At 46.6% G+C, this 12588-nt stretch overlaps 3 protein-coding genes across 4 annotated transcripts in view; 2 read left to right on the forward strand and 1 right to left on the reverse strand.

Moving 5' to 3' along the window:
• Window positions 1-12553, forward strand: part of napsa (napsin A aspartic peptidase) — a 54754-nt gene extending 42201 nt beyond the window's left edge. The window contains exon 8 of the mRNA XM_062478331.1: window positions 12510-12553. Coding sequence (XP_062334315.1) covers window positions 12510-12553 — 44 coding nt within the window. The remainder of the gene's footprint in view (window positions 1-12509) is intronic.
• Window positions 974-5166, forward strand: c1qtnf6a (C1q and TNF related 6a). The gene is made up of 3 exons (XM_062482610.1): window positions 974-1027; window positions 1979-2167; window positions 3304-5166. Exons 2-3 carry the CDS (start codon window positions 1987-1989, stop codon window positions 3849-3851), a joined length of 729 nt encoding a protein of 242 aa, XP_062338594.1. The 5' UTR covers window positions 974-1027; window positions 1979-1986; the 3' UTR covers window positions 3852-5166.
• LOC134039472 (carbohydrate sulfotransferase 12-like) lies at window positions 5997-11828 on the reverse strand. Of its 2 annotated transcripts, none has more exons than XM_062485363.1 (5): window positions 11770-11828; window positions 10027-10707; window positions 9668-9847; window positions 7207-9365; window positions 5997-6951 (listed from the first exon to the last, which is right to left on the reverse strand). In XM_062485363.1, the coding sequence occupies exons 2-4, from the start codon at window positions 10549-10551 to the stop codon at window positions 8817-8819; spliced, it is 1254 nt and encodes a 417-aa protein (XP_062341347.1). In that variant the 5' UTR covers window positions 10552-10707; window positions 11770-11828; the 3' UTR covers window positions 5997-6951; window positions 7207-8816. The 2 variants fall into 2 exon arrangements, with proteins under 2 accessions (XP_062341347.1, XP_062341355.1); XM_062485371.1 differs by lacking the exon at window positions 11770-11828 and adding an exon at window positions 11200-11747 and having other exon boundaries at window positions 10027-10680.
• Window positions 12554-12588: the final 35 nt, after the last annotated feature.

Below are 12588 nucleotides of genomic sequence, written 5' to 3' on the forward strand. Positions count from 1 at the left end.
AACTGGGTTCTGAGCAGGCTCCAGGAGAGCCAGGCTAACTGGGTTCTTAGCAGGCAGGACGGGCTAACGCGCAGCAGATGTGCTCATGTTACACGTGTACAGAGCGTCTGCTCTCCCAGCCGTGGCTAGCAGAGCTCTCAGATCCGACTTTTAGGTTTCCATAACATCGGGACGGAAAGGCTATTGTTCATTTTGCCTGTAGAGCACATTGGACTTTAAATGTGGTAGAACTGTTTCCTCCATCTATGTAGTCGTACTCCATCATTTTAGCTGGTAAGAAACTGCCAGCAGTATAAGACCTCACACACTGTTAATCACAACGACTAGGACTAGGACTGGGACTGGGATTAGGACTAGGACTAGGACTGGGACTGGGACTGGCACAAGGATTTTATCAATAAATCAAGTTATTAGCAACATACTGTACATGTTCTTGTCATGGTCCTTGCAGGTCATTTTCATGAGTTACTGACTTTTAATGAGTGAGGCACGTCGCGGTCCTGTTCTTACAGACTGTAAATGTCATGTTGAATTTCATGCACAGAAATTTATGGAGAAATAGCTTACTGCCAACACAAACTACTGTATCTGCCAGACATATTCTGGACGAATCAGAACATGGGCAGAGCCAACTAGCCTACTGTAAATAGTTTTGCAAAACCCTTTTTTTTCGATTATTATGCATTGCGAGGTAAAGGAGGGAGTCGAATTACATCTGTAAGTGAACATGGACAAGTAGGGATCTAAATGGTAGTGTGTAAGGAGATAGAAAGAGAGCGAGCGAGCGAGCGATAGAGAGAGAGACAGAGAGAGAGAGAGAGAGATAGAGAGAGAGAGAGAGAGAGAGAGAGAGAGAGAGAGAGAGAGAGAGAGAGAGAGAGAGAGAGAGAGAGAGAGAGAGAGAGAGAGAGAGAGAGAGAGAGAGAGAGAGAGAGAGAGAGAGAGAGAGAGAGAGAGAGAGACTGATTCAGGCGTTTTAGGTTATTCTGTGTGGATGTACACAAAGGCAGACACAGACATAAACCAGGTGAGTTTAAATTTGCTTTGCCGCATTTACTATCTTTCAATCAAACTGACTCTGGAACCGCATTTCAGATGCCCGCCGCGGCAGCATGTTGCGTTTTAATAGATAATTTCAGAAATACTCTTGCTCACTATTTGACAAAATACTTAGTTTGTCAGCGCAGCTGTATATACTTGGTCTTTTTAACTCCATTGGGAAAAAAACACATTCAAACATATTTAACTTTAAGCATGCACCACTGAACCAACGCTACGTGGACAGACATCCTTTGTAAGGTATTTACAAGGTTTTAGTAGGCCTATGCCTTTAAATAAAGTGCTTTCATCCAGCACAATGAAGAGAATGTCGGAAAAGTGATGCTATCCCCTGTTTGATCCGTCCGGTGTTTTCTTCACTTAAGAGCCCAAGCACTTTACTGTGGAGCGAGTTCACTGTGGACTAGCGGAGCACCAAACGTCTGACACCGTATCAGACAGGCTGAGCTCTGGGCTTGGAGCGCCAAGACATGCCTTTCCTTGTGGACTTTAACTCAAACAATGTGTGCTTCTGTGAGTGTGGACATGTCCGGGTCAGTGACGCAGCTGTTTCACATTCTCCTTGCGACTGATAGTGCCCCACAGTGCTGTGTTTTGGATATAATATTATTTGAGAAACTAAAACAGAAGTGGTTCTGAAGGACCTCTGCTCTGGCTTTGTTTGGCCATTCCTAACTCTCCTCTCTGGGATAGTAAATGTTTTCTCTGGAACAGGTCTCCTCTTCTTTCCACAGTCCAGGAACACAAGAAGACATCATGTGCTGCTAAGCTCTGACTGTTCTCCAGTGTCACCATGTGTTTTTTAATAATAAGAAGAAATTGCACAGCATTGTCATTGTCATAAATACTAGGAGGGGCCAATACATTCACAACACTTCCTGGAAGCCAACATGACCTCCGACCTTATCCCTCCTCTCAGGTGCAATTATGTTTGACAGCCACCTCCTGCTCCCCCTCCTACTCTCGCTCTCCGGGGTGGCCTCTGTCCCTCCCCCTGGCACCTCCTCTGGCCCTTGCCGCCGGTGCTGCGACGCCCTGGAGCCGCAGGAAGGCTCCTCCATCCTGGCCTCGGAGGTCCGCACTTACATCAACATGACGATCCTCAAAGGTGGGTGGCATTAGTTGAGCTATGACAGAGGTCAGATATGAAGCTTTTGACTGAGACAGAAGTGGAAGCGACGTTGTCTGTGTTATTCTGCAGAGTTGGGAAGAAAACATCAGATCCAGATCTTTCACATCAGAGCTCAAAGAAAAGCCTTTAAATACCTTCACTGTCAGACCTCCCTGTCGCAGGCCCGGCCTCGTCTGACATTTCAGAGGCCCGGGGTAGAGGCTGTTCTGGTGCACCTGGTGCTTCAGTGGATTAGAACTTCTCTGTCCTGGGGGTTCTAAGGAGAATGCTGGGCCTTCAGGTGGTTCCATTCCTCTCCCCATTCCATCTGTTTTTGTCAGCCAATAGAGTCCATGCCAAGTTCAGCAGCTTCTCTTGGGGCTAAAGAGTTGGGTTCATTCAGGGCTCTTTATCCTGGCCTCTAACTGGCTGATGTGGCAGAAAAATGACCACTACTATTTGTGTGGGTGTTTCTGTTTCTGGCTTTCAGAAAGAAAGGGAGATGAGAAGAAGGAAAGAATTTAGTGGCTTTTAAAAAACAGGAAAAATGTAGACAGAGCTTTAAACCTCAGCGTTTCTCCAAAATAGTTTTTCTAAAATGGAAATAAATGGATCCTTTTGAGGATTGCATTCCTGCAGCTGGAAGGTTGTCAACAAAGTGTACGCAGAAAGACACAGCAGCAAAACAATGATTTAATCCATATCCATATTTAGTATAGTTTAGTGTCGTTTTATCCTAGTTTGACAGGAGCCACATCTGGTGATGTTGACCTTGGTTTGATTCCAGCTCATCCAACCATCGTGTCAGATCAGTATCAGTCTAATTTGATCAAATTAGGAGATGCTTTTATATAAAGCAACGTAGAAATAGTGCATTTAGAAAGTACGGTAGAAGATCGAAGATCAGAAGTGCACAGATCTACAGTATCCTGGTGGTCAGAGTCAAGAAACACTCTGATTCGCCAGCCACATGGACAAGTAGCCACATCTCAGCTAGCAGGCACGGCAACCCAAAAAGACTGGTACAGTGCAACGCTGCCATCTCAGTTACAGTTTATAATGATGGGAACAAAATAAACTAACAAAACTGTCTAGTCTTCTAAGCACTGAATGTGTTCCGTTATGACTCACAGGAGACAAGGGTGACCGTGGCGACAGAGGGACACCAGGTAAAGCAGGCCACGGCGGGCCTCCAGGGGCCCAGGGCACCATGGGCTCTAAAGGTGACAAAGGTTCAGCGGGCCTCCCAGGGGACCCCTGTAAGACCCAGAACTCGGCCTTCTCTGTGGGCCGCCGCAAGTCCCTGCACAGCCTGGAACACTACCAGGCCCTGGTGTTCGACACGGTCTTCGTCAACCTGCATGGCCACTTCGACATGTTCAAGGGCAAGTTCTACTGCTTCGTTCCTGGGATCTACTTCTTCAACATCAACATCCACACGTGGAACTTCAAGGAGACCTACCTGCACATCATGCAGAACGAGCGGGAGCAGGCCATCCTGTACGCCCAGCCCAGCGAGCGCTCCATCATGCAGAGCCAGAGCCTGATGCTGCAGCTGCAGCTGAATGATGAGGTGTGGGTGCGGCTATACAAGCGCCAGAGGGAGAACGCCGTCTACAGCGACGACGTGGACATCTACATCACCTTCAACGGGTACCTCATCAAGCCCACTAGCGAGTGAGGCCACAGAGGAGGGAGGGAGGAAGATGGGGGAGGAGGAGGGAGGGAGGAAGATGGGGGAGGAGGAGGGAGGGAGGAAGATGGGGGAGGAGGAGGGAGGGGAGGAGGGGGAAAGGAGGAAAAAGAAATGGTCATAGATAAAGGTGAGTCTACTTCATGATCGCCCCTAAAGAATGAGAGTGGAGAGGACAGGAGGGAGAGAGAGAGGAAGAGTGCATTCTCTTCCGACACTATCTGGGGTGGCGGAGGTAAAGGGTTAGACTGGGGGACAACAAGGGTTAGATGGAGGGAGGGCAAGGTCAAAGGTGAAGATGAGGCTACCTCAACAACCAATCAGGAGTGAGAAACCCTAGGGTGGGTTGTTCCTAATGCAGCTGATGTCCTGGATCTCGTTACCTCCCAGTCGAGACCAGCGGATAACCAGATGCATGAACCAGCAGTCCAACAATCGCACTGAGCGGTCCGGGAAGTAACCAGACACAAGAGGGCCTTTCCAAACCACACACATCTAAATTCCTTTGGGCAGCGTGTCTCTAACAGAGGAGGCTGCTTTTCCACACTGCCTACATAGTAGCTCCAAGGTTTGGTTTAGAATTTGAAATGACACTCTTGGCCTAATAAAAAAAAAATAATACATATATGAATGTCAGATAAATTAGAGGTTCAAAATATTCTTGTCTGGCACTTACCACTTGTTGGATTCCAGTTTTTCATCATGTTTCATTTAATAGGACTTTTCTAAGGTATTTGAAGGCGTTTTTTGCCTGTAAATCTCAGTCTTACTTTCTTTGGGGCCTTGTGGTAAAGGCTACCCATAACCTTGGTGCTAAAACGTGTGATAGTTTAACTGTTTTGAGATAATAATAGTTGCAATAATGCTTTCCGTTGCCTCACTGCATGTATTTGCATGATAACTTGTTTGGTAGACTCAACCTGCAGCTTCACCTTCCAAACAAATCAATAACCTGTCATTAAAATGTGATTTAAAACCATTATAAAAAGACAAACCGTAACAGAAGTGAGACTTCAGGGTGTGATGTTCCAGCCTCCCATTCCCCATCCTGCTCACGGACTGCATGGGCTCAAAGTGACTGGAGCACTGGACATCAGTACACACGGCTACGCTCAATCCCCTGGTTCAGTTTTGCTTTTCAAGCGTACTAGAATATGTCTTGATGGTGTTTTGTCTAATTGGTGCTAAAGTGTTTTTTTCTTTTATCCAGATTGTGTACATATATTTGAAAAATAGTATACACTGTTTGTCAACTGCAACCTTTTCAGCTGTTATGCCACATGAGAATAAACATATTGACAGACTGAAACGAGGGATGTGTTATTGAAGCCCTGGAAGGTTTTGTAATGCTGTGTTCACACCGAACAAGAAGCAGATTTTTTTGTGCAGCGAGATTACATACACAGCGTCGCACCATATTCTTTTTCTCAATTTCCTTGATTTATTGTGTCAGAAAGTTCACCGTAAATTCAGAAAATAAAAGTTTAAGTTACTCGTTGTAATTATATATGGCTTGTTAAAGATGTTTATGTTCCTGGTCACTCATTTTAGATACAGGCTCATGCTATAAGGTGTAACCTATACTGTAGTTCAGTGGTGTCAAACCCTGGTCCTCGAGGGCCGCTGTCCTGAATGTTTTAGATGTTTCCCTGATCCAGCTCACCTGATTCGAATGAATGGTCGTTATAACAACCCATTTAATTGAATCAGGTGAGCTGGATCAGAACATTCAGGACAGCGGCCCTCGAGGAGCAGGGTTTGACACCCCTGATCTAGTTGTTGGGGGCTAATTCATGTGTTGTAAAAAGACTGTCTTTTGGAATTTCTTGTCCCATGAAAAGATATTCCACTGGGCCCCTTAAAGAGGATGGGTATAGCTCAGTGGTACAGAGTTTGACTGCAGATCAGAGAGGCCACAGGTTCAAATACCCCATTAATCACCTTGTATAAAAGTGTCTACTGGTATAGAAAATGTGACTGAAAAGGTTCATGGCTGGTTTAGTTGTGAAATAAATAGTATTCCAAACTAGTGGTAATACATGCATCCATTATGTGTTCACCACTAGAAAGTAGCCTTGTGACATTTTAATTTTGACACAAACACGATCATAATGACCCAAACCACAGCAGAGCCTTCGTCATGCCACAAACTTTATTTCTCGTGTTCAACAAATTAAGCAGAAGTTCATACTTAATATCACGTAATAATAATACTGAAATAAATAAATTCTGTCCTGCATAAAGGTCCTGTACGTGGGCTCTCCCTGTAAGAGAGGAAGCAGGGAGGTGGTTGGGTCTGGTGAGGTGGATGCAGCAGTTGTTATACAGTCCTGTTCTCTTTGCTAAGTTCCAGGTATAAATGTGGCTTTTCTAAACTGTGTGCCTTAGGGCTTTCATGCTGGCACCATTCTGAGCCATCATATCTTTCTTTTATCTTTTTTTTGAAGAACAAAGGCAATAAAACGATGACAATTCAACATAAACACCCACTTCTCAGGATGTAGTAAGGTTTGTAACACAGATTGTGTCTATGAAACAACATACTGTACAAATCACACCAGAGGTTCCGTGTGTACAAGCAAAATTACAAAGACAAGGTACATAGGACCCACAGAGGAGGATCCCTTTAAAGCACATGTACACAGAGCACACTTGGAACAAACACTGCTTTCTAATCCCCACGGTCAGAGAGGGCCTCAACAGGCCAACAGCATATCAAAGATACAACGTTTTCATAAAGAGACAAATTCAACGTAAAAAGTCATTATACAAAAATATTTTTGTTCGTTGTGTTTTTTTTGTTTTGGGCTGTGTAAACTTTGTTTCCATAGCAACCAAAAGGCACTGTCTCCTCCTCACCATCTCCAGGCCAACATCAGATCTCCATAGCAACACTACTGACTTTATCTGGCCTGGACAGTACAGAACAATGACCCTGCCAGACCAAAACACGACTGACCATTTAGCCTAAACATGACCCGAGCCCAGCACTGACCTGCCAGGACCTCAACAGAGGCCTGCTGGGTCTGGACACACTGTACAGCAATGACGAAGCAGTTGTTAAATGCACACTTAACCCTTGTGTTATCTTCGGGTCATTCTGACCCATCAGTCATTGTGACCCACCTTCGTATTGCGACAGATTTACCGCATACAAAGACAAAGTGAAGCATATTCTTTTAACCGTTGGGCTGTCTCAGACCCCCCACATTGCAAAGGTTAAAAGAAAATTATTTTAATTTGTTTTTGTATTGGGTAAAATCGGGTAAACACAACGGTGGTTCGTTATGAACCTTTGGGTCATGTGACCCGAAGGCAGCACGAGGGTTAACACACATGCTACATAACCTGTAGCTGCAAGCCCCACCCCCCCTGAACATGTCCCTTATTCAGTGTGACATCACAATACTGGCATTGGCATCTAACGCTGCACGGCAACACTGTCCATGGCAACCAGTTACTGGATATAAACAATGTCGGTATCTGAAATTTCACTTATGAAAATCAACACATTATAGTAGAATTCCTTGTTCATGGCATCAATTATTTTTCTCTAGACAAAATGACAAAAATTTTGTCTTAATCTGCAAATGGCTGACACAAAATGACACATAAAAAAGACAAGAATGGCGAGGTCTCCTTCTCTGGCAGAGACAGGTCAGAACACCGCCTAGCCAGGAGGTCTGCTTCTGAGACAGGTCAGAACACCACCTAGCCAGGAGGTCTGCTTCTGAGACAGGTCAGAACACCGCCTAGCCAGGAGGTCTGCTTCTGAGACAGGTCAGAACACCACCTAGCCAGGAGGTCTGCTTCTGAGACAGGTCAGAACACCGCCTAGCCAGGAGGTCTGCTTCTGAGACAGGTCAGAACACCACCTAGCCAGGAGGTCTGCTTCTGAGACAGGTCAGGTCAGTCTTCAACAGGCCTGCTTCATCTCAACACTCAATGGTCACTCTGAGTCACACAGAGGGTCTTTCCCTAACATTCACTTCTGAACTGAATCATGTGCATCATACAATCAACACACACCTGACCACAGCCCAGTCTCCTGGCACACAGCCTATCATCACAGCCCAGTCTCCTGGCACACAGCCTATCATCACAGCCCAGTCTCCTGGCACACAGCCTATCATCACAGCCCAGTCTCCTGGCACACAGCCTATCATCACAGCCCAGTCTCCTGGCACACAGCCTGTGGGTTAGGGTCATCACAGCCTGTGTCTCGTGTACTGAAATGGTGATTTTCTTCTTCTTTCTTCTTTTTTTCTTCCCTTTTTTAACTCATTCTACTATAACAAACATTTTACATGTTTCATGCTGAAACAGGAACAGAGCGTACGCCTAAAGTTCAGATCTGACATCAGGTGTGTCAGCTGTTGTAAATGTGGGAGGCAGATGGATTTGCAACTGTCCCAAAATATATATTTTTTTGTCAGATTCTGAGGTATAGATGCTAACAGCAGTCAAAATGTAAAACATAACACAAATCCCTTTCATGCTTGATTGTAACAAACACTACACCAAGACGTTGTGCATTAAAATTAGTTTGCTCTAAAAGTGCCTCTAAAAATGTAAAAAGATTTGAAAACAAATGCCCTAAAACTCCTCACCAACACTTAGGCTTCAATCAGTAGGGTGATGTCATAGCTACAAGGGGTCTGTGACATCACAGATGTAATAATCTGTGTCACAGAAAAAATGCAAAGGCTCTGTGACACAGCCAGCTACGAGGATCTGTGACATCACAGCATACAATGTGTGACATCACAAGTCTTCTTTCTGACATCATAGTTTGCTACAGGTGTTTCCTCACCTGTTCCACCGGGAGTTTAAACGTGAGATTCAAACGCAACAGAAACATGTACCATCTACATCACCCACAGCAGGGTCAGAGGTCACACCTTCTACAGCCTGATACACTTGGCAAGAGTGTGTGTGTGTGTCACATAAGTATCAGTCATTTAGAATTGACTCAGGTTTGTCATATCCAAACAGTCTGAAATCTGGCTCATAGAGCCTGTACAGTTCCCTTCGGGCCACTAGGGGCACTGTGCTGAACCAGTCGGCCTCCCAGCTGCTGGCTGTCAGGTTCCTGTGAGAGGTGGGGAACTCCACCACATTGTCCACCTTCAGGATCCTCAGCAGGTGCTCTGCGTCCTCCTCCACCGTCTCCAGGTGGCCCACGAAGTCGTACTGGATCTGACACGGGTGGCACAGCCGGTACACCTGGCGCCAGTGCTCGTTAAACGGCATCTCCGTCTCTGTCTGGGGGTCCAGCAGGTACTGGATGAACTGGGAGAAGGAGGGGCGGAGCTTCGCGGCAAAGGCCTCATCCACCGAGGTGGGCAGGTCCGAGTGGTTGCCGTAGCGCCGGAGGATGACCTGGGAGAAGCGTTTGTAGAACTCCTCGTTGGGAAGCTGGAACTTGTTCCGGAAAGCGGAGATGAGGCGGACGAAAGGGTCCCTGACAAACAGGAACTTGGTGTACTTCTGAAGCTTCACCTTCAAAACCAGGTCAAAGTTCATCAAGAACCATGGAAACAGTAACAGAACCACTTGAGATCTTAAGAGCATAAAGTAACATGTTTTTCGAATGTGACATAGTTGATTCCTAACTTTATCAAAATATATTGATTCAAAATACAAAACTTTTCAACTATTCACTGCAGCCTCATACACATGGAGATAAGGTCACTAGTGTTTAGAATTAATCAAACAATGGGGTCAAAATTATGTTTAAGTTATACGTCAATAAACCATTTACAAGAGTTCTTTCAAACTCAATGTGAAGAGGTTCCACTGACCTTCATGAGGTGGCGGGAGAACTTGCCGTAGCGTTTCCAGAACTTGTTGAAGGTGAAGTGCAGGCTGCTGTTGTGGACCATGTCCCTGGGCACGGCCGAGGGCTCGCGGTACGGTACCCCGTCCAGGAGCATGCTCTCACTCAGAACGATCATGATGCGCTTCCAGTTACTACATGCCACCTAGCGCAGCGCATGGCAGAGTTAAGAGTTAAGTTAAGAGTTAAGGATTAATAAAACAGTAGTGTACAAAACATTATAGGGTAAAAACAGAAAAGTAAATGGTTTGTATTATCTCCAGGTGTGTGTGTCTGTATCTTGAACACACTGAGGTATATGATGCTGTGCATCTGTGTACAGACCTTGGGTACATAGCAGTAGATGATGCCGTGCCGGTCGTCCACTATGAGGTGGTCCAGCTCCTTGTTGGGGATGTCGTCGAACGTGCGGTTCTTCCCGGGGAAGCTGACGGTGTCGTCATGGCAGAGCTCCTGGAGCCTCTGCCGGCGAGCGTCCTGACGCCGCCTCTGCTCTGGCGCCACCGGGCCCACGTGGATCTTCCACTCCCTCGGAGGCACGTAGCGCTCCTCCGCACGCTCCGATTGGTTGATGGGTTCCTGCGGCGCGGTCTCGGTGGGGTCGGAGGTCCCCTCCAGGAACTGGTTGACGAAGGCGTCGATGTCGGACAGGAAGGAGGGGACGTGGGGTGTGAGGGGGGCGGGCTGGGGGGGCCGGGGGGTCCTGGGCCCGGGGGGGGAGATGGGGGAGACGGGGGTGTGCAGGTAGAAGTGGGAGGCCCCCACATCGTCCCAGTACATGATGATGAGCAGGATCATGAAGACAGAACCCAGGATCAGAGAGATCCGGAACAGCCGAGACTTCCCCATGGTGTGGGCTCACCTCGCTGGGGCTCACCTCGCTGGGGCTCACCTCGCTGGGGCTCACCTCGCTGGGGCTCACCTCGCTGGGGCTCACCTCGCTGCTGCTCTGGGTCAGGCTGGCTGGACGCGCTCCTCCTCACCCCAGCTCCATGTCAGCATGCCCTGGGGACACACAGCAACACTACACTGATGTAGGTGATCACCGGCAGTGTAGAACTGCAATATTTTCACAGCAAATAGTTACTGACGGCTCTGAACAGGCCTCCACACATGCGTGTGATCACACGTGGGTGCACACAGTCACACATAATGTAGGTGAGGATGGAAACGGTTTGAACAGGTTGAAGAATGCAGCTTTGTGGCTACCAAGCTTTCAAAAGGTAGCCTCTGGATACTTACTCACACATAGCTGCTAAATGCCTGCCAGCCATACACCCTTGAAACTACCATACAAAAGCATGTTAAGGCCTACTGCTAGACAGAACGGATCTTGCACGTGAAAATCAAAAACACATTTGAATCAAAAACTACATTTTTTTTACCGTAGTTCTCTTAAGCTATGTTCAACAATACAGGGTTGCTTTATCTTTCCTTCCTGTTTTTAAAGTCTCTGTACACGTCACGTTTCCATTCCAGAGATTCTAAATATGGAACTCTGGCTCAACATCCTTATACCTCTCTCCAGTAGCACGGGAACCTCCACCAACTGCCGCAGACAGCTCGATGTGGGCTGCGATGAGATCACACGGTGCGGGCTGAGCAGCTACGAATTCGGGCTCATATCGTTATTCGGTAACAACTAAAATAACGGTAGAGAGGTTGAAACATAATTCTATGAAATTATTCAAACGGTCACACTGTGTTTTAAAGTGACGTGCGGCGGTCCGTTCTAGCGGACACAATGTAGGCTTTCACGCCACGAGCAGCGGAGGCAGAACGCGCCACACGGCACATATCGGTTGGAGAAAGCAGAACTGACATCAGACAGAAACATGAAATCTCGGTATAAACGGCAGTAGTATAGAACTAAGAGGGGGATCATTTCGGTTCAGGACAGTCTCTTCATCTCAGTGATATTCGGCTTCCCAGTTTATCCGAGACAGAACCTAAGTACGGTGACCGGGAAAACCTTTCAAAGTCTACTCGCTGCTGCTGTGACAGACTTTTATTGTTTGTTTTTGAAAATAACGGTAATATCCCGAGAAAGAAAGAAAGCGCCCTCACCTCGTCTGGGGTCTTCTCTTCTCCCCGCCGCGTCAGCTGCTGAGATGCGCGATCACGCTGTTTTGGATCGACCGATGTTCAGGACATCGCGAGATTACATGGGCAGTCTCTGTCTGCAAACGAGAAGAGGCCACCTCGCACTTTCTAGGTCAACAATCATTCACTGGCCACTCAGAAATGAATAGAACCCTTTAAATGAACACAACTACGTTTTAGACAGACTATGATCCTTTTATGACCCTTTAACCTTTAAATCCTGTGGAAGCTAGGGAGACAAACCCCATGATGTAATAGGGAGATGATGAAAGTCTGAGAATTACGTTAGTCCCAAAAAATGTGAAACCGATGAAAGTCTGAGAATTACGTTAGTCCCAAAAAATGTGAAACCAATTAAAAATATATTTTTTTTTGGTTAGTCGTGAGATACATCCATCCATCCATCCGTGTGATGGGTGTCAGTAACTAAATCTGCTCTGTCTCGTGGAGGCAGAAAACCAGACTGGGGGTTAGTAAATACAATTTTGTCATTAATCTATTGGATTAAATGTTGAAAAGTACCCTTCCAGCAGCAGATGGCCCTTTCTATAACACACACGTACAGATGATATTCCAACACACAGCTGCACGTGCCCAAACACAGACAGCTCCATCTGTGCACCTGCCAACTGGCAGTTCTCAGCACTGAACAGTGAGCATGGGCATTTGTGAGAGGAACAGTGAAATATGAAATAATACTCAACAGAAGATCCCTGTACTGCAGATGTACGCCACTAGGGGTCACTGAAGAGGCGTTGAGAAAGAGGACATCCTGCCTGTTTT

This window comes from Osmerus eperlanus, chromosome 2 (assembly GCF_963692335.1).
Source record: "Osmerus eperlanus chromosome 2, fOsmEpe2.1, whole genome shotgun sequence".
Classification (NCBI taxonomy): domain Eukaryota; kingdom Metazoa; phylum Chordata; class Actinopteri; order Osmeriformes; family Osmeridae; genus Osmerus; species Osmerus eperlanus.